At 44.3% G+C, this 18179-nt stretch overlaps 1 protein-coding gene across 6 annotated transcripts in view; it reads right to left on the reverse strand.

Annotated features, from left to right (window-relative positions):
* The window catches only part of pex5la (peroxisomal biogenesis factor 5-like a), a 124885-nt gene that overhangs the window by 68255 nt on the left and 38451 nt on the right, over positions 1-18179 (reverse strand). For 3 of the 6 annotated variants that reach the window (XM_082522914.1, XM_082522915.1, XM_082522913.1), the window contains exon 2: positions 10893-10964. The exons of the other annotated variants lie outside the window; for them this stretch is intronic. In XM_082522914.1, coding sequence (XP_082379040.1) covers positions 10893-10964 — 72 coding nt within the window. The remainder of the gene's footprint in view (positions 1-10892; positions 10965-18179) is intronic. 6 annotated transcript variants of the gene reach the window in all.

The raw sequence follows: 18179 nt of genomic DNA on the forward strand, positions 1-18179 counted from the left end.
CAGCGACTCGCCCTCATGTCATGTTTTGCCCACTGCCAGAAGACAGATAGTACTGTATGCTATTAATCCCTTTAAGACACACAGATGTCACTGAATCACCACTTCACAGGAGACTACACATTTCATCTCAGGAAATGGCTTTTCTTCCTGCAATTAAATCTGCTGACCAGCAAACGTTCATCACGTTTGAGTTTCTGCATTTTGTCAGGCTGCCTGTTCAGACAGAGGAGAGCACACTAGAAGCCTTTTAGCTAGATCTTATTAGGGCTTTTTCACAATTCCACTTTCCAGTAAAATGAATTAGGCTTTTCTCCCGCTAATTTCCTCAACTGATCATGTTGCAAAATGCATGCGCCTGAGGGAGACGTTCCTTGAAAGCCTAATGCTCTTAATAGAGTCCCAAAAGCCACCTGCTCCCTCTCTCCAGACTTTCTCACTATAACATGTCTTGATAAGACGTTGCCAGCATTTACATGGCCAGAGACGAATCATAAAGGCTTCGATGAAGCCTAAAAAATGTGTTGTTAGTTGTTTAGACCGAATGGCAGGAGATGCAGTTTTGAAATAGCTGAATCTTCTCTCTGTGCAGTGTTTACGTGAGCCAGCAGTAGACGGTCCACCAGGTTTGTGTTCACTTTGTACTGGCTTGCAGACCTTCTGTGCTGTTCAATTTAATTTCTCAACAAGGTGGCAGATTTTCTGTTTTTCTGAATTATTACATGTACGTTACTGTTTTTAGTAATCCATGACTTCAGACAGGGTTCTGATCGCTCCCAAATTAGGAAGCAGTTTCTTCAGCCAATGGCAAAACAAGGAGTCTGTCATAGAAGTTTATTATAGATGACTTGGTTCCCACGGAGCCCTAATCTCAGTGTCATGGAGTCAGTGTGGGATTATATCAGGAGACACCGAGACTGTCTTTAAATATGAAGAATTAAAAATATTTAAACATATCTGAGCTTAATCAGATGTTTATTAAACAACAATATTTCATATGGGGCTATTAAGGATTTATCTTTCGGTCTAAGACTTTGAAATTTCAGTAAATGGCACAACTATTACATGCTTTAATCAGCCCTCTGAAGTGATCACTGCTGTTCAAACCTGTCTCTAACTCCAAGCAATTAGAATATGTCGTTTTTAATTAACTCCGCCATGGCCGGTTCCAAGCCCGGATGAGAAAGGAGGAGAGTTGGGCGTCGGGCTAGCAACCCGTACCTGTAAAAAACCCTACCGCTACAGAAATGACAAACGAAAGCAGAAGTTTTGGACAATGTGGCTGGAATTCTACTTCAAACAGGATGAGGGTGCTGGAAGAAACCAAAAATGGCATCCAGCGCCCGATGGAAGCATTATTCTCTGCCAAAACCATCACAAGAATTGGGACATGGAACGTTCGCACGTTATATCAGAGCGGACGGCTGGCTCAACTTTTGAAGGAGTTTGACGATTATCAGCTAGACATCCTTGGAATCAGTGAAATGAGGTGGATAGAGAGTGGCCGAATTATCAGCGATGGCAAGACGATCTTGTACTTGTGTCATGAAGATCGACATTAACATGGAGTGGGGTTCGTATTGAGCAAAGAAGCCGTGAGCGCACTCGTTGTTTGGAAACCTGTTAACGACAGCATCATCACAGCTCGTTTTGGATTTGGACACGCCAAGAAGACCATTGTGCAAGTCTATGCACCAACGGACAATACGGAAGACGCTTTCAAGGACAATTTCTATGATCAGCTGCAAGACATCTTTAATGACATCCCGAATTACGACCTTAAGATCCTCATCGGAGACTTTAATGCCCAGCTGGGCGGCGACCGATTGGGATTGAAGACAGTGGTTGGATCGCATGCATCTTCAACGCATCTCAGCGATAACGGCGAACGATTAGTATCCTTCTGCGAGCACAATGGGCTGTGCGTTGGAAATACATACTTCCAGCACCGAGAGATCCACAAGAAGACATGGCGGTCACCGGATGGGCGTACATTCAATGAAATTGATTTTATCTGCATCAGCCAAAAATGGAGGTCGGCTTTGCAAGACATAAGGGCATGTCAAAAAGCAGATGTTGGATCTGACCACCACCTAGTCAGAGCGGAAGTCAAATTCAAACTTCGGAAACAAAGACAGCCCGCACCAAATGCACCGTTCGCAATCGAGAAGCTCAAGGACCCGACCGTTGTCAATGGCTTCACTTTAGAGCTGCAAAATCATTTCACCCTCCTTGGAGAAATGGAAGACGTCGAAGGCCTCTGGACTGGCCTCAGGGACGCCACTGTGGAGTCCGCCCAAAACACCATCAGAAGACGCAGAGGAAAGAGAAGCGAACAGTGAATCCAAGGAAGAACATGGGAACTGATCGATGAGAGAAAAATTGCGAAGCTCAAAAGAGAGCAGGCCAAAACTGAACAAGCCAGAGAGGAAGGAACCCGATGCTACGCAGAATTAGATCAGCTAGTGAAGAAAAGCTGTCGGAAAGACAAGAAAGAATGGCTAGAATGAAAAGGTGCCGAAACTCAGGAAGCAGCGGATCGGAATGATTCCAAGACCCTATACCGCATCGTAAACAAGCTTACTGGATCGAGGACCAATGCAAATGTCACAGTCGAGGACAAAAATGGGAAGCTCTCGATCGCCCAAGAAGAGCAAAACAAACGATGGGCCGAACACTTCCAAGAGACCCTTAACCAGCCAGAGTCCACCAAGACATACAATTTCAAGGCGGAGGATTCCCAAGATGAACTTGGGGTCAATACTGGCAGAATCACCATCGAGGAAGTGAAGATCGCAATCATGAGCCTTAAGAACAACATAGTGGCTGGCCTAGGCGAAATACCAGCAGAGCTCCTGAAACACGGCGGCCAAGCCATGGTGGAAGAACTGACGACCCTGTTCAACAAGTGCTGGCAAAGTGGCAGTGTCGGAGGACTGGCGGAAGGGCGCCATAGTCAAGCTACCAAAGAAGGGCCACACCTCCGAGTGCACCAACTGAAGAGGCATCACCCTCCTCTCTGTGCCTGGCAAGGCATTCTGTACCGTCCTCCTTCGACGACTGAGGAGTGCCCTCAACCAACGTCTACTAGAAGAGCAAGCTGGGTTCCGGATAGGCCGATCATGCACAGAACAGATTTTCATCTTAAGAAACATCATCGAACAGTGCGTCAAGTACCGACAACAACTCGCCATCAATTTCGTCAACTTCAAGTAGGCCTTCGATAGCATCCACCACGATTCTCTTTGGCAGATGCGGCACTTGTATGGTGTCCCTACCATCTTCATCAACATCTTCAAGGACCTGTACTTGCGATCATGCTGTTACGTTAAGACCGGAAATGGCCACACCGACTTCGTCGAAATCACCACCGGCATCAGGCAGGGCTGCATCCTGTCACCTCTACTTTTTCTCGTTGCCCTCGACTACGTCATGCGGCAAGCCGGATGTCAAATGCCGCATTGGAAAGGCAGCTGCGGTATTTCGGAGGATGAACAAGATCTGGTCCTCCCCGACCATCTCCCTCAAGATCAAAAACCGCTTGCTTAATTTAATCGTGATCCCAGCCGCCATTTATGCCAGCGAGACTTGGAAGGTGTCGGCCTGCATCAACACCAAACTCGACGTCTTTCAGCAGCGATGTCTTCGCCGGATTCTGAGGATCCTCTACACCGACCACATCACCAACAAGGAGATCCTGCGAAGGAGTGGCACAGTCAAACTTCACAACATCGTTGCACGCAAAAGGCTCCGACTGGCCGGCCATATCCTCCACATGGATGACGCACAGATTCCAAAAACAGTGATGCGCTTGCAACCCCTGGGCGTTAAAAGACCATGAGGACATCCCCGCAACACCTGGTGAAGGTCATTCCATCAAGACCTAAAGACATTGAATATAACGTTGGATGAAGCTGAAGCCCGGGCACAAGATCGAGCCTGGTGGCGTTCGTTTGCCGCCCAATATGCCACATAAAGCATGGGAGGATCTAAGTCTAAGTAAGTAAGTTTTTAATTGTTCATCTAAGTCGTGGCAATAAATGAAAAAAAAAACACAACTAACTGAAACACACAAAAACATTATTTACAAAAAAGGCAGTTTGTTTCTCCTTCTAAGGTTACATTTCAGAGGTTAGAACTATATCATTTATAACATTTTTGAACATCTGTAACATTCTTACTGACAGGAGTCCGTTGAGTTTGTACTGATACAGTGGGGGAAATAATTATTTCATTAGTTTGCTCATGTAGTAGTGCAAAAACATTACATAAAAGTTATACTTAAATAGATTTTGGTTGATATTTTTCACTACCACAACAATTACAGACTGTTCAATTCTTGGAAGTAAGCAAAATTACAAATTTAGCCGAGGAATAAATAATAATTACCCCCAGTCAAAGGAGCTTGGAAAGAAAAGCGTCTGGACTTCTTTAAGTTGCTTGAAGACGTTTCACCTCTCATCCGAGAAGCTTCTTCAGTTCTAAGGTCAAATGGTGGAGAGTCCCAGATATAAACCTAGTGGGAGTGACCCCCCACAGAGGGACAAAAGGACCCCCTGATGATCCTCTAATCGCCTGAGCCAAGGTGTGAAACTGGGTGTGGGTCCCAATCAGCCAGAGTTTCGGGTGTGTTCATTGTGAAACCTGGCCCCACCTTATCATGTGAATTCCTGAGGTCAGATGGCCCAGGATGTGAGTGGGCGTTAAGGCGTCTGGGAAGGGATCTCAAAACTGGATTATAGATGGCAGAGAGTTGGTGTCGTAAACCCCCGCCTCTGTTCAAAGATGGTTGCTCACAGTGGACATAGATGGCTTCTTTCACTCCTCTTTCGAACCATCTGTCCTCTCCTCATCTGTCCTCCAGGTTTCACAATGAACACACCCGAAACTCTGGCTGATTGGGACCCACGCCCAGTTTCACACCTTGGCTCAGGCGATTAGAGGATCATCAGGGGGTCCTTTTGTCCCTCTGTGGGGGGTTACTCCCACTAGGTTTATATCTGGGACTCTCCACCATTTGACCTTAGAACTGAAGAAGCTTCTCGGATGAGAGGTGAAACGTCTTCAAGCAACTTAAAGAAGTCCAGACGCTTTTCTTTCCAAGCTCCTTTGACTACGATGACCTGGATGACTGAGAACCTTCACAGACAATAATTACCCCCACTTTATAGATACAGACAGTTTATGGCCACAATTGTATTTAAGTTGCTTTTTAAATACAAATCATCTCCCACGATCAGGAAAGAGAGAATATAAAAATAACAGTGTGTGATATACTCATATTGGACTTATTGGCTGTTTAGCTGTCTCCATCTACACTCAGATGTAACAATCTGCTAACAATGGCAGGTTTTATTTATTGAGATTTTGCAGTTCAGTGGAAATTATGTTTTTATTTTTGTTTGCCAGCTTTTTATGGCTGGATTATCTGTATTTGAAATGTTCCTGCTGGTATTAATGCCACATGCTGAGTTTAACATTTAAAAACTTTTGTTGAAAATGTCCTTTAACTACTGACAACGTTCTCTGTGGGCAGTTTGAGACTAAATCTTGTGAAACATGATATCCCCCCTAAGCAGTTTAAAATTACACAAGCCTGTGAGCATTAATTATTCCTTATGTAAGTCACTATCTCCTCATTTAAAACCAGATTACACTGTAGTGCGCTGCCAGGTGATGCATCTCATACAACAAAGATAAAGTGGCCTGCAGTAATGAGCAATATTATATTTTGAGTGAGACAATAGTTACTTTTATGTCTTACTTGGCATTCAGTGGACACATTTTACATTACTTTTACACAAAGAAATTCATTTGTTTCACAAAAACTGTTTTAGGAATTAAAGTTTATCACATTAGATTTTTTTCCTTTTATCAATGTTGTGTATGTTTTACACTGTGAGCTCACAGGAGATGATTAAATGACACCATTATATCTCTGGTAGCTCACTGGGACCAGTTTGACTATATGTGAACACTGTGAGTTTTGTAAAACTTTATATCCAACCATGTATTTTAAAATTTACCACAAGCTTTTATGTTCATTACATAAAAAAATATAGAATTTCAAGTTGCAGTTTCCTCTGCGTCTTCCAATGTTATTGATCAGAAGACACAGAGGAAAGAGAAACGAACAGTGGATCCAAGGAAGAACATGGGAACTGATCGATGAGAGAAAAATTGCGAAGCTCAAAAGAGAGCAGGCCAAAACCGAACAAGCCAGAGAGGAAGGAACCCGATGCTACGCAGAATTAGATCGGCTAGTGAAGAAAAGCTGTCAGAAAGACAAGAAAGAATGGCTAGAATGAAAAGGTGCCGAAACTCAGGAAGCAGCGGATCGGAATGATTCCAAGACCCTATACCGCATCGTAAACAAGCTTACTTGTGATCGTGGCTCAAGAGTTGGGAGTTCGCCTTGTAATCGGAAGGTTGCCGGTTCGAGCCCCGGCTCGGACAGTCTCGGTCGTTGTGTCCTTGGGCAAAACACTTCACCCGTTGCCTACTGGTGGTGGTCAGAGGGCCCGGTGGCGCCAGTGTCCGGCAGCCTCGCCTCTGTCAGTGCGCCCCAGGGTGGCTGTGGCTACAATGTAGCTTGCCATCACCAGTGTGTGAATGTGTGCGTGAATGGGTGGATGACTGGATATGTAAAGCACTTTGGGGTCCTTAGGGACTAGTAAAGCGCTATATAAATACAGGCCATTTACCATTTACTGGATCGAGGACCAATGCAAACGTCACAGTCGAGGAAAAAAATGGGAAGCTCTCGATCGCCCAAGAAGAGCAAAACAAACAATGGGCCGAACACTTCCGAGAGACCCTTAACCAGCCAGTCCACCAAGACGTACAATTTCAAGGTGAAGGATTCCCAAGATGAACTTGGGGTCAATACTTGTATGTTCATTGCATAAAAAAATATAGAATTTCAAGTTGCAGTATTCTTATTGATAAATCCTGTATATTGAGGGTCCTGCAGTATCTTAGCTGTTCCTAGTACTGTGCTCTTCTGGACAAAGATCTCCGATGTTGTTCCTGGGATCTGCTGGAGCCACTCACCTAGCTTGGGAGTCACTGCACCTAGTGGTCCGATTACCACTGGAACCACTGTTATCTTCACCCTCCACATCTTCTCCAGCTCTTCTCTGAGCCCTTGGTACTTCTCCAGCTTCTCGTGTTCCTTTTTCCTGATGTTGCTGTCATTTGGCATCACTACATCTATCACTGTTTCTCAGTTAGCGTGGATGTTGGGTGTCAAAGATCCCATAGGTCCCTCATCCCACTCATGTAACCTCTTCTGCTTGGGTTAATATAGTAGCATTCCAACAGTGACCTATTTTTCCTCTCTTGCCCAACGATGCCCTTCTCTCTGTTGGAGTAGCCCACTTCTCATCAGGGTGCCCTGGTTCCTCTTCATCTGACGCAGACCTTTTTAATCCGGGCAAGTCCGAGCGAGTATGGCTTCATATAAATAAAACACCCAGCACGCCCCTGCGGGCGGTTTATCCTTTAAGCTCGGGTCCTCTACCAGAGGCCTGGGAGCTTGAGGGTCCTGCGCAGTATCTTAGCTGTTCCCAGGACTGCGCTTTTCTGGACAGAGATCTCCGATGTTATTCCCGGGATCTGCTGGAGCCACTCGCCTAGCTTGGGAGTCACCGCACCTAGTGCTCCGATTACCACGGGGACCACCGTCACCTTCACCCTCCACATCCTCTCCAGCTCTTCTCTGAGTCCTTGGTATTTCTCCAGCTTCTCGTGTTCCTTCTTCCTGATATTGCTGTCATTCGGAACCACTACATCGATCACTACGGCCGTCTTCTTCTGTTTGTCTACCACCACTATGTCCGGTTGGTTAGCCACCACCATTTTGTCCGTCTGTATCTGGAAGCCCCACAGGATCTTAGCTCGGTCATTCTCCACCACCCTTGGGGGCATCTCCCATTTTGATCTCGGGACTTCCAGGTTATAGACCCCAGCCTCTATGGATCTTGTACTCAGAGCTTGTTCTTGTGCTGCCATGATTAGTGCCTCTGTGCTGTCTTTCAGTCCAGCTTTGTCCAGCCACTGGTAGGATTTCTGGATATCAGCCACCTCCTCTATCTGCCGGTGGTACATACCATGCAGGGGCCTGTCCTTCCACGATGGTTCCTCGTCTCCCTCCTCTTTCTTGGGTTTCTGCTGCCTGAGGTATTCACTGAGCACTCGGTCAGTTGGGGCCATCTTCCCAATGTATTCTTGGATGTTCGTTGTCTCATCCTGGACTGTGGTGCTGACACTCACCAGTCCCCGGCCCCCTTCCTTCCGCTTAGCGTACAGCCTCAGGGTGCTGGACTTGGGGTGAAACCCTCCATGCATGGTAAGGAGCTTTCTTGTCTTAATGTCAGTGGCTTCTTTCTCCTCCTTTGGCCAGCCTATTACCCCAGCAGGGTACCTGATCACGGGCAGGGCGTACGTGTTGATGGCCCGGATCTTGTTCTTACCATTCAGCTGACTCCTCAGGACTTGCCTGACCCTCTGCAGGTACTTGGTGGTTGCAGCTTTTCTAGCGGCCTCTTCGTGGTTCCCATTTGCCTGCGGGATCCCCAGGTACTTGTAACTGTCCTCTATGTCTGCAATGTTGCCTTCTGGTAGTTCAATCCCCTCAGTTCTGACTACCTTCCCTCTCTTTGTTACCATCCGACTACACTTCTCCAGTCCGAACAACATTCCAATGTCATTGCTGTATAGCCTGGTAGTGTGGATCAGTGAATCGATGTCTCGTTCACTCTTGGCATACAGCTTGATGTCATCCATGTACAGGAGGCGGCTGACAACTGCTCCGTTCCGTAGTCGGTATCCGTAGCCAGTCTTGTTAATGATCTCACTGAGGGGGTTCAGGCCTATGCAGAACAGCAGTGGGGACAGAGCATCTCCTTGGTAGATCCCGCACTTGATGGTGACTTGTGCTATGGGCTTGGAGTTGGCCTCTAGTGTTGTACGCCACATCCCCATTGAGTTCCTGATGAAGGCTCTCAGGGTCCTGTTGATCTTATATAGTTCTAGGCATTCCAGTATCCAGCTGTGGGGCATTGAGTCATAGGCCTTCTTGTAATCAATCCAGGCAGTGCACAGGTTTGTCAGTCTGGTCTTGCAGTCTCGGCTGACTGTTCTGTCTACCAGTAGCTGGTGTTTTGCGCCTCTGGTATTCTTGCCAATTCCTTTCTGTGTCTCGCTCATGTATTGACCCATGTGCCTGTTCATCTTAGCCGCTATGATGCCTGACAGGAGCTTCCATGTAGTACTGAGGCAGGTTATTGGTCGGTAGTTGGAGGGGACCGGTCCCTTCTTGGGGTCCTTGGGGATCAGGACCGTCCGGCCTTCGGTTAGCCATTCCGGGTGTCTCTCGTTAACTAGCAGCTGGTTCATTTGTGCTGCCAGACGCTCGTGGAGTGCAGTCAGCTTCTTCAGCCAGTAGGCGTGAACCATGTCGGGCCCTGGTGCTGTCCAACTCTTCATACTGGAGACCCTTTCTTGGATATCTGCCACTGTGATGGTTACTGGACCCTGTTCAGGGAGGTTGCTATGGTCTGCCCTCAGATCCACTAGCCACCGAGCATTGCCGTTATGGGTTGCGTCCTTCTCCCATATGCTCTTCCAGTATTGCTCCGTCTCCAGCCTTGGTGGTGCTGTTCTCTTATTGTTCCCTTGCCACTGAGAGTACACTTTTGCTCTGTGGAGAACAGCTGGTTTATTCTCCTGCCTTCTATCTCTCTGGTGTACCTCCTCAAGCGGCTGGCCAAGGCTGTGAGTCTTTGCTTGGCAGTTTCCAAGGCCTCAGGTATGGACAGTTTGCTGTATTTCTTATGCACCTTCTTTGCCGCACCTTTCTGCAACTCCGTTAGTTGGCTAACCTCCCTCCGTGCTACTTTGATCTTAGCCTCTAGCCTCCTTCTCCATGCAGGGTACTGCCCCTTGTGGCTATTCAACTTGTAGCCAAGCATCTCACTGATCACTGCTGCCGTATTGTAGATCAGCTTGTTAGTGTCGGTAATCGTGGTTGTAGGTATTGTCCGTAGTGCTGCATTAACATCATCTAACAGACCTACTGAAGGTACTTCACGTAATCTTGGTAACCGGCTACGGGGGATCCAGGTTTCAAGCTTGGCCATGATCCTATTTTTCAGGTATATATATAAATATAAATATCTCCCTCACCAAAATACATGACTACACAATTTGTGTATTTATTTTAGAAGTGACTTTTTTTTATATTTGCATAAACTCACCCTGGGTCAACACACCTGATTCAAATTATTAGTTCATTCCCAGGCCTCTGGAGAATTTCAAGACATGTTGAGGAGGTCATTTAAATCAGCTGTGTTGAGTCAGGGACACATTTAAAACCTGCAGGACACCGGCCCTCGAGGCCTGGAGTTGGACACCTCTGGTCTATGGGGATTAAAATTTTTTTTTAAACAGCATTAACGACCCTTCATTACTTCAATTTCCTTCTGTTTAGCGTTGGCTTAATTTGTCAGGTTGCTGCTTGGTATAAGGGCTGTATTGGTGTGGTGGTTTCAGTGCTTTTTTTTTTGAGGAAATTTGTTTTGAATTCCTATTTTAAAATAACTATTTATTAAGGAAATACTAGAGAAAATCTATAAGGTTAAATGGCGACAGCAGCATATAAGAGCAGAGAAACATTTTTAGATAAAAAGTGCAAATAGTCACTTTTATCAACCATTGGTTGATGAAAGTTTCACTGAGATATCACAGATATATTCAGATATGGTGATAAATAAGGACATAACATCAATTCTTTACTTTATGGTCAGAAACGTGGACACAGCTTGTGTGCCATGTTAGCCACATGGTACAGTATGAAGTAGTTTCTGATGCATGTCTTTGCGCTGCTGGCTCACCTCTAGCGTCTCACCTCTTTCATGTTTTCCTCTTAGCTTCAGAGAGAAGCCGCAAACAATAGCTGGGTCCCTCTGTGGAAATGGAAAATTGATCACAGTCAGGGATGAGCTTATCCTCTGTGGGTTTGAGTGGAAAATGTTTGCTGCACTACTGAGTGCAGTGAGCTGATATATGGTGGCAAATAATAATAATAAGCGGTCCACTGGAGCATTGTGACTGACTCAAACAGAAGATGTAAATAAATAAGGCAGACTCTCCACATACAAATCTGTTCCTTCACAAACGCTAAAGTTCAGATTTCAGAGCAGAGCTGCACTCAGACCTCTGCTGCTGAGAAGAAGCGGTGCTTTGTCCCTGACACAGAGAACAGACAAGCATCTCTGCTGAATACGTTTGGACATGTGGTGGAATGGGCTAGCATTAACATTCATACATCCTAAATCTATCACATGAAGACATACAGTATGAAAAGTCTCAGGCCCTTCTGTATCTTTTATATTTGGTTTGGAAAATAAACAGAAATAGTTACGAGAATTTATTGAAAGGTGAAAGCATGTCCAGTCTACGTTCATTATTCCATCAGTTAACAATAATAACACCACTGACTGAAAAGCCCAAACTGTGACAGAGTGTGACGTATCATGTTTAAGTCTCTTTGGTAGTCTTAAGTGTGTCCAACTCCTCAAAAGCTGCTGTCCTACAGCGTTTAGCTGCATCCCTACTCCAACACAGTTGAATGAGATGGTTGGATTACCTCGTCAGCATGCCATCAAGCTTGGCAAAGGCCTAGTAACAAGCCATTCATTAGAGTCAGGTGTGTCGGAACAAGAGTGCATCTAAAAGCTGCAGCTCTCAGGGAAAAGCAACCTCTCTGTCTGACTCTCACTCGAGGACTGGAGTTGGACACCCCTGTCTAGTGCCTTGGTTATTCCTGTTTAGATTTTGATTATTTCGTATTTTCCCCTTTGTGTCTTTGCCCTTGGTCGATTTTGTATCTTCAGGTTTGCTTAAGTTTTCCTATTGTCCAGCAGTAAAGCTGCTTTTTGACTTTAAGTTTCACCTCCGCGTACGAGCCTGCATTGGGTCCTTTCCTGCCTGCCTGCACGCAGACCGTGACACAGAGTTTCGACCATGTTGTACAGATGGCTGTACAAACTCATGATTAAGTCTGTCTTGGCCTCCTCTGTACCGTAGAACGTTTTGGTATTTTTCATAGATATGTGAAAAACCTCCAGAAAGCCCAGAGTACTGCTGAAGACCAGTTTGTTCCACAGTACTGTACATGTAAAATAATATTAGTCGTTACCTTTGAAAATACATTTTTCTCTTTGATGGAAAGGGAGAATGATGAGGTTCAGACAGAAATGCACCCCCTCCTTAAGATATTGATGTCAATAACTGACTTCCAGTAGTACTGTGAATAAGGCTTACACCTATAAATGTTACCATCACTTTTACTGCTGATATTTAAGCGTGACATTTCGTGCCATGTTTACTGGCCTTCATACTTGTTATGGGGATAGTTTCTTATAATGAATGGGGAACTTTGGCAGCAAACATGCCACGGAAAGCTGCAACCTGATGTGCTTGAAAAATAATTTAGGTAATTTATTGTGCTTACAGCAGCTCATCCATCACTGTCACAAACTATTGGCTCGCACGGTCCAGCGCGAGTCTTTGCAGCAGCAGCACATTAAGACGAAGCATTCCTTTGTTGGCGGCTAATACAAATCATGTTCAAAATTACTTCCTGCAGCTGAAGGAAATTTATGTTCCAGTACAAAAAACTGCACTCTACACTAAGGCTTGTCTGCTGAGAATATTTAGTACCCACTCGTGTTCCCTAGTAGTTTATAAAGACTTGAGAAATGTGACATTAAGTCAGTGTCGGGGTAGTAAGAGCTCTAGACATGTCTAACTCTCAAAGCCTAAAACTAATTTAAAGGACACTATTTAGTTTGTAAAGCAATGTTCTTTTGTGCTTGTGGGAAATTATCTTATTCAAATGCAATTATTCAAATGTGCACATGATTATAATCCTGAAACACAGCGTGGTGGATTCATTTCTCATGTCTAATCAGGTTTTTGATTCCTTGGTTACCTCATTTCCTCCATAACAACGCTGCAGTTCGAGCCACTGAAGTAATTAGATGCGTCAATGGCTGCGGAAAAGTTGTTTTTTAATTGTTTTGTGTTGTAATGTTATCTAATGTACCATACTGTAGCATAGTGTCACAGTTCTATAATAACAAAGAAGTGGTTCTTATTCTGACAACTATAATTTAAAACATTTCAACACCTGGTAAAACTAAGCATTGTGTGTGTGAGTGATTCTTTTAAAGAGGCATATTTAATTTCCTCTACATGTTAGACATGAAAATGTGCAGCGCAGTCCTTTGTGTGTGGTTAATGTGCAGCCGGTAAACTGATTTGGGGGCTTTGACACATTTTCCTGATACATTTGAAAATGACAGGACAAAAATTAAAATGTAATAAATGTTTAACTGCATGTGTCTTCCTGTCTTTATGCTGAGCTATGCTATAACTGGCTCCTCTTCACCTGTACCAATCTTCATCCCTTCCTCAAAGTCAGATTACACCAATTCATAGATTCATTTATTAAAATAACAATAAAAGTAAATTCAGTCTGGTATCTTGTGAAGTAAATCAACTTATCCTGTTCAACCACACATGGCTTGGTTGGTGATCTAACTAATGCCTTGCCTGGTGATTTCACAGAAAGGTCTGTGTGGATTTAAGCTCTGGTGACGCTTTAAGTGTCTCAGTCAACAAAAGAAGTTTCAGCGATTCACTGAAAACATTTATGCGGCTGCATTCCCGCACCAGCAGCATTTACTACTGTCAGGTTTGTGCTGCAAATCAGACCCAAGAAAAACTGTTTGACTTTGCTTTAGTGTCACACACAAAGGACAGCCTGTCTTGTAAGGTCAAAACACGAGAGACCGTCTTAAGAAAGTGTAAGAAAGTGTTAAAGACTGGAACACAAAAGCTGCCAGTGTTAGGGCTTTTTTTACTGTTACATGTATATTTTATTTATATTGTCTCTGTATTTATATATATGTGTGTGTGTATAACTCTGTAACTTCTGTCGGTGCTGTGCTTTTTTGGAAATCGAATTTCCCAGAGGAACCCACCCGAGGGATTAATAAAGTTCTATCTTATCTTATCTTATCTTAGACGCATCCGCAAATCGCTACCTTATCGTGGTGGAGGGGTTTGTGTGTCCCAGGGATCCCAGGGGCAATGTTGTCCAGGGGCTTCTAGCCCCTGGTAGGGTCTCCCATGGCAAATTGGTCCTGGGTGAGGGACCAGACAAAGAGCGATTCAGAAGACCCCTATGAGAAGACCATCGAGGAACAGTTCACCCTGCCTGGGATAGGATTAGCCGGCCCCACCCTGGAGCCAAGGGAGGTGGCTGGGCCTTAGTCCAAGGGGCCCGGTAGGGCACGGCCCGAAAAAGGGATATGGGCCCATCTTCCTGCAGACCCACCACCCGCAGGAGGCACCGTAGGGTTCGGGTGCTTTGAGAGTTGAGCGATGCACAGGAGCAGAGGCCCTGGCGGACCGACCCCCGGCTACCAAGACATGTAGATGGTTAAAAGAATGACCCTAAAGTCTGTGGACACGATCTATTATATTCATATACATTACTAGTACAAACATCTACAGACATAAAGGATTCCAAGCTTGTTTACCATGTCTAAGGAGGAATGATGCAAGGAAGTATAAAAAAGATCCTGTTTTTACAAACAATCTGATGTGGATAAGATAAAAAAGCAGGGTCCCACTGAAAGAAAAATGTCTTCATAGTGCTATTAGAGACCAAATCCTCAGAGGCTCAATTTACCAGAGCTCAAACATGAAACCCAAATTCAAAAAACAAGCTGCTGTGGAGTGATGCTAACATATTATTTATGACAAGCCATGTCTCCCAACTAATGGTGGATCCAATGATGTTTACTGTGCTGCAGATGTAGTCCTCAATTTAACAGCAAAGAATTAATTAACTGCTGTTTCATTAACACTCTCCATAATAAGGTTAGATTTATGTACAGGAAAATCATCATTCCACAGTTTCCCTGTAAACCTAATTTCAGTGCAGCAGAACTGGATCTATTTCATTATGGGGAGGATGTGCCATGGCAGAGCTTTCACAAAAATGAAGTGACACTCTGGGAAAGGCAGAGGACGGTAATGCCTTATAATGGGGATAGATGGTGAAAAGCTGTCCCTGAGGGTTTACAGACGGCTGCTCCCTAGGACAACTGAGAAAACATGGCTTAAATGAAATGAGAGCAAAGGCAGCATGCTACTGAGTGTGCACCAGACTACTATGGCCCAATCACCCATGAATCCATCTCTTCAGCTCACACCGGTAACAATCAAATGCAGTCAGTGACAGGATGCACAGTACATCTGATCAGGGTTCTCAGGACTTCACTTTTGTCATCTTACAGCCTTATTCAACCAAAATGTTGCTTGAGATTTTCACAAATTTATGAAAAATAAAAAAACCTAAATACAGCACGCATAAATGCTCACAGTCTTTCTACGCAATTACAAACTCAAGCCTTTTGAGTATGACGCAACAAGCTTGACACGCCTATTTTTGGGCAGTTTCTCCCATTTTTCTCTGCAGAGCCTCTCAAGCTCCATCAAGTTGGATGTGCACAGTCATTTTCTGATCTCTCCAGAAATATTCACTTGGGCTCAGGTCTGGGCTCTGGCTGCGCCACTCAGAGACATTCACAGAGTGGTACCAAAGCCATCAAGATTATCAGCAAGGATGTCTCTGTGCATCATTGTATACATCTTTCCCTCGACCCTGACTGTCGACCATAATATCCTATTAGAGCGATTAGAACATGCTGTAGGTATTACAGGTACTGTGCTGCAGTGGTTTGTATCATATCTATCTAATAGACTCCAGTTTGTGCATGTAAATGGAGAGTCCTCTTCACACACTGAGGTTAATTATGGAGTTCCACAGGGTTCAGTGCTAGGACCAATTCTGTTTACATTATACATGCTTCCCTTAGGCAGCATCATTAGAAGACATAGCATACATTTACACTGCTATGCAGATGACACCCAGCTCTATCTGTCCATGAAGCCAGATAACACACACCAATGAGTTAAACTGCAGGAATGTCTTAAAGACATAAAGACCTGGATGGCCGCTAACTTTCTGCTTCTTCATTCAGATCAAACTGAGGTTATTGTACTCGGCCCCGAAAAGCCTAGAAATATGGTATCTAAGCAGATTCTTACTCTGGATGGCATTACCTTGGCCTCCAGTAACACTGTGAGGAACCTTGGAGTCATTTTTGACCAGGACATGTCCTTCAATGCACATATTAAACAAATATGTAAGACTGCGTTCTTCCATTTGTGTAACATTTTATATTTTTTATTTTGTATTCCTATTTATTCTATTTATCCCCTTTGTATATTTTATTTATATTTGTTTCTGTATTTATATATATGTGTGTGTGTGTGTGTGTGTGTGTGTGTGTGTGTGTGTGTGTGTGTATATATATATATATAACAGTTCTGTAACTGTAACTTTGGTCGTTGCTGTGCTTTTTTTGGAAATCGAATTTCCCAGAGGAACCCACCCGAGGGATTAATAAAGTTCTATCTTATCTTATCTTATCTTAACATCTCTAAAGTTAGAAATATCCTGTCTCAGAGTGACGCTGAAAAACTAGTTCATGCATTTATTACTTCCAGGCTGGACGACTGTAATTCATTACATGTAATTCATTACATGTAATTCATATTATTACTAGATATATTATATATTATTATTTTTTTTGCACTAACTTGTCTTGTAGCACCTTGGTTCCTGGAGGAACGTTGTTTCGCCTCACTGTGTATTTTTAAACTGTATATGGTTGAAGTGACAATAAAGTTGAACTTGAACTTGAACTTATTATCAGGAAGTCCTAAAAACTCCCTGAAAAGCCTTCAGCTGATCCAAAATGCTGCAGCAAGAGTCCTGACAGGGACTAGAAAGAGAGAGCAGATTTCTCCTGTATTGGCTTCCTGTTAAATCCAGAATTCAAAATCCTGCTCCTCACATACAAGGTCTTAAATAATCAGGCCCCATCTTATCTTAATGACCTTGTAGTACCATATCACCCTATTAGAGCACTTCGCTCTCGCTCTGCAGGCCTACTTGTTGTTCCTAGAGTATTTAAAAGTAGAATGGGAGGCAGAGCCTTCAGTTTTCAGGCCCCTCTTCTGTGGAACCAGCTTCCAGTTTGGATTCAGGAGACAGACACTATCTCTACTTTAAGATTAGGCTTCAAACTTTCCTTTTTGCTAAAGCATATAGTTAGGGCTGGACCAGGTGACCCTGAATCCTCCCTTAGTTATGCTGCAATAGACGTAGGCTATGGCGTATGGCATTTTGTCATTTCGAGTTGATTGGAGACCAAAACAGCCAATCAGATTTTTTTGCATCCAAGTCTGTGATTGGCTGGTTTTGTGGCACAAATATAACGGTGTACGGAAAGAGTTGAGCGCTCACAGGCAGAAATGTTGAGAGCCCAAATACAAAAACTGAGCGAGAGGGGCTGCTATTGTGCGTGTGTGCGTGTGTGTGTGTGCGTGTGTGTGTGTGTGCGTGTGTGTGTGTGCGTGTGTGTGTGTGTGTGTGTGTGCGTGTGTGTGTGTGTGCGTGTGTGTGTGCGTGTGTGTGTGTGTGCGTGTGTGTGTGTGCGTGTGTGTGTGTGCGTGTGTGTGTGTGTGCGTGTGTGTGTGTGTGGATAATAGCAAAGACGGAAATACATTTTTTGCACGCAGCAATAAATTTTGTTCACTTAAATTCAGCTTTTCTTCGCTCAAAATAAACTTCTCCTCAAAATTCAACACTTGCACCTGCAAACTCTTTTTACGTGCGCTCAGAATAGTGGCACAAAAATAACGCCATACCATTCAGTTAAAGAGTTGGTTTCATTAGACCAGAGACCAGAGGACTATCACGTCCGTTTTGCTGAGGACCATATAGGCCTGAGTGATGGAGTGCTTCAGAAATGCTTGTCCTTCTGCAGGCACGTGCAGAGGGGGGGGGGGGGCTAGAGGGGCTTGAGCACCCGCCCCTTTCCTGATAAGTGCCCAAAGTGCCCTTTTGTTGAGGCAACTTTTAAAAAAATTTTAATGTGTGTGTGCGTGCGGAGTCCTGTCTGTGCCCCTCAACAATAAAATTTAACTATTAATCACAGTTTTGCTAAATTAAAGGATCTGGCTTGCATCAGTCA

The sequence above is a fragment of the Aulonocara stuartgranti genome (genome assembly GCF_965226115.1).
Source record: "Aulonocara stuartgranti genome assembly, chromosome: 23".
NCBI lineage: Eukaryota > Metazoa > Chordata > Actinopteri > Cichliformes > Cichlidae > Aulonocara > Aulonocara stuartgranti.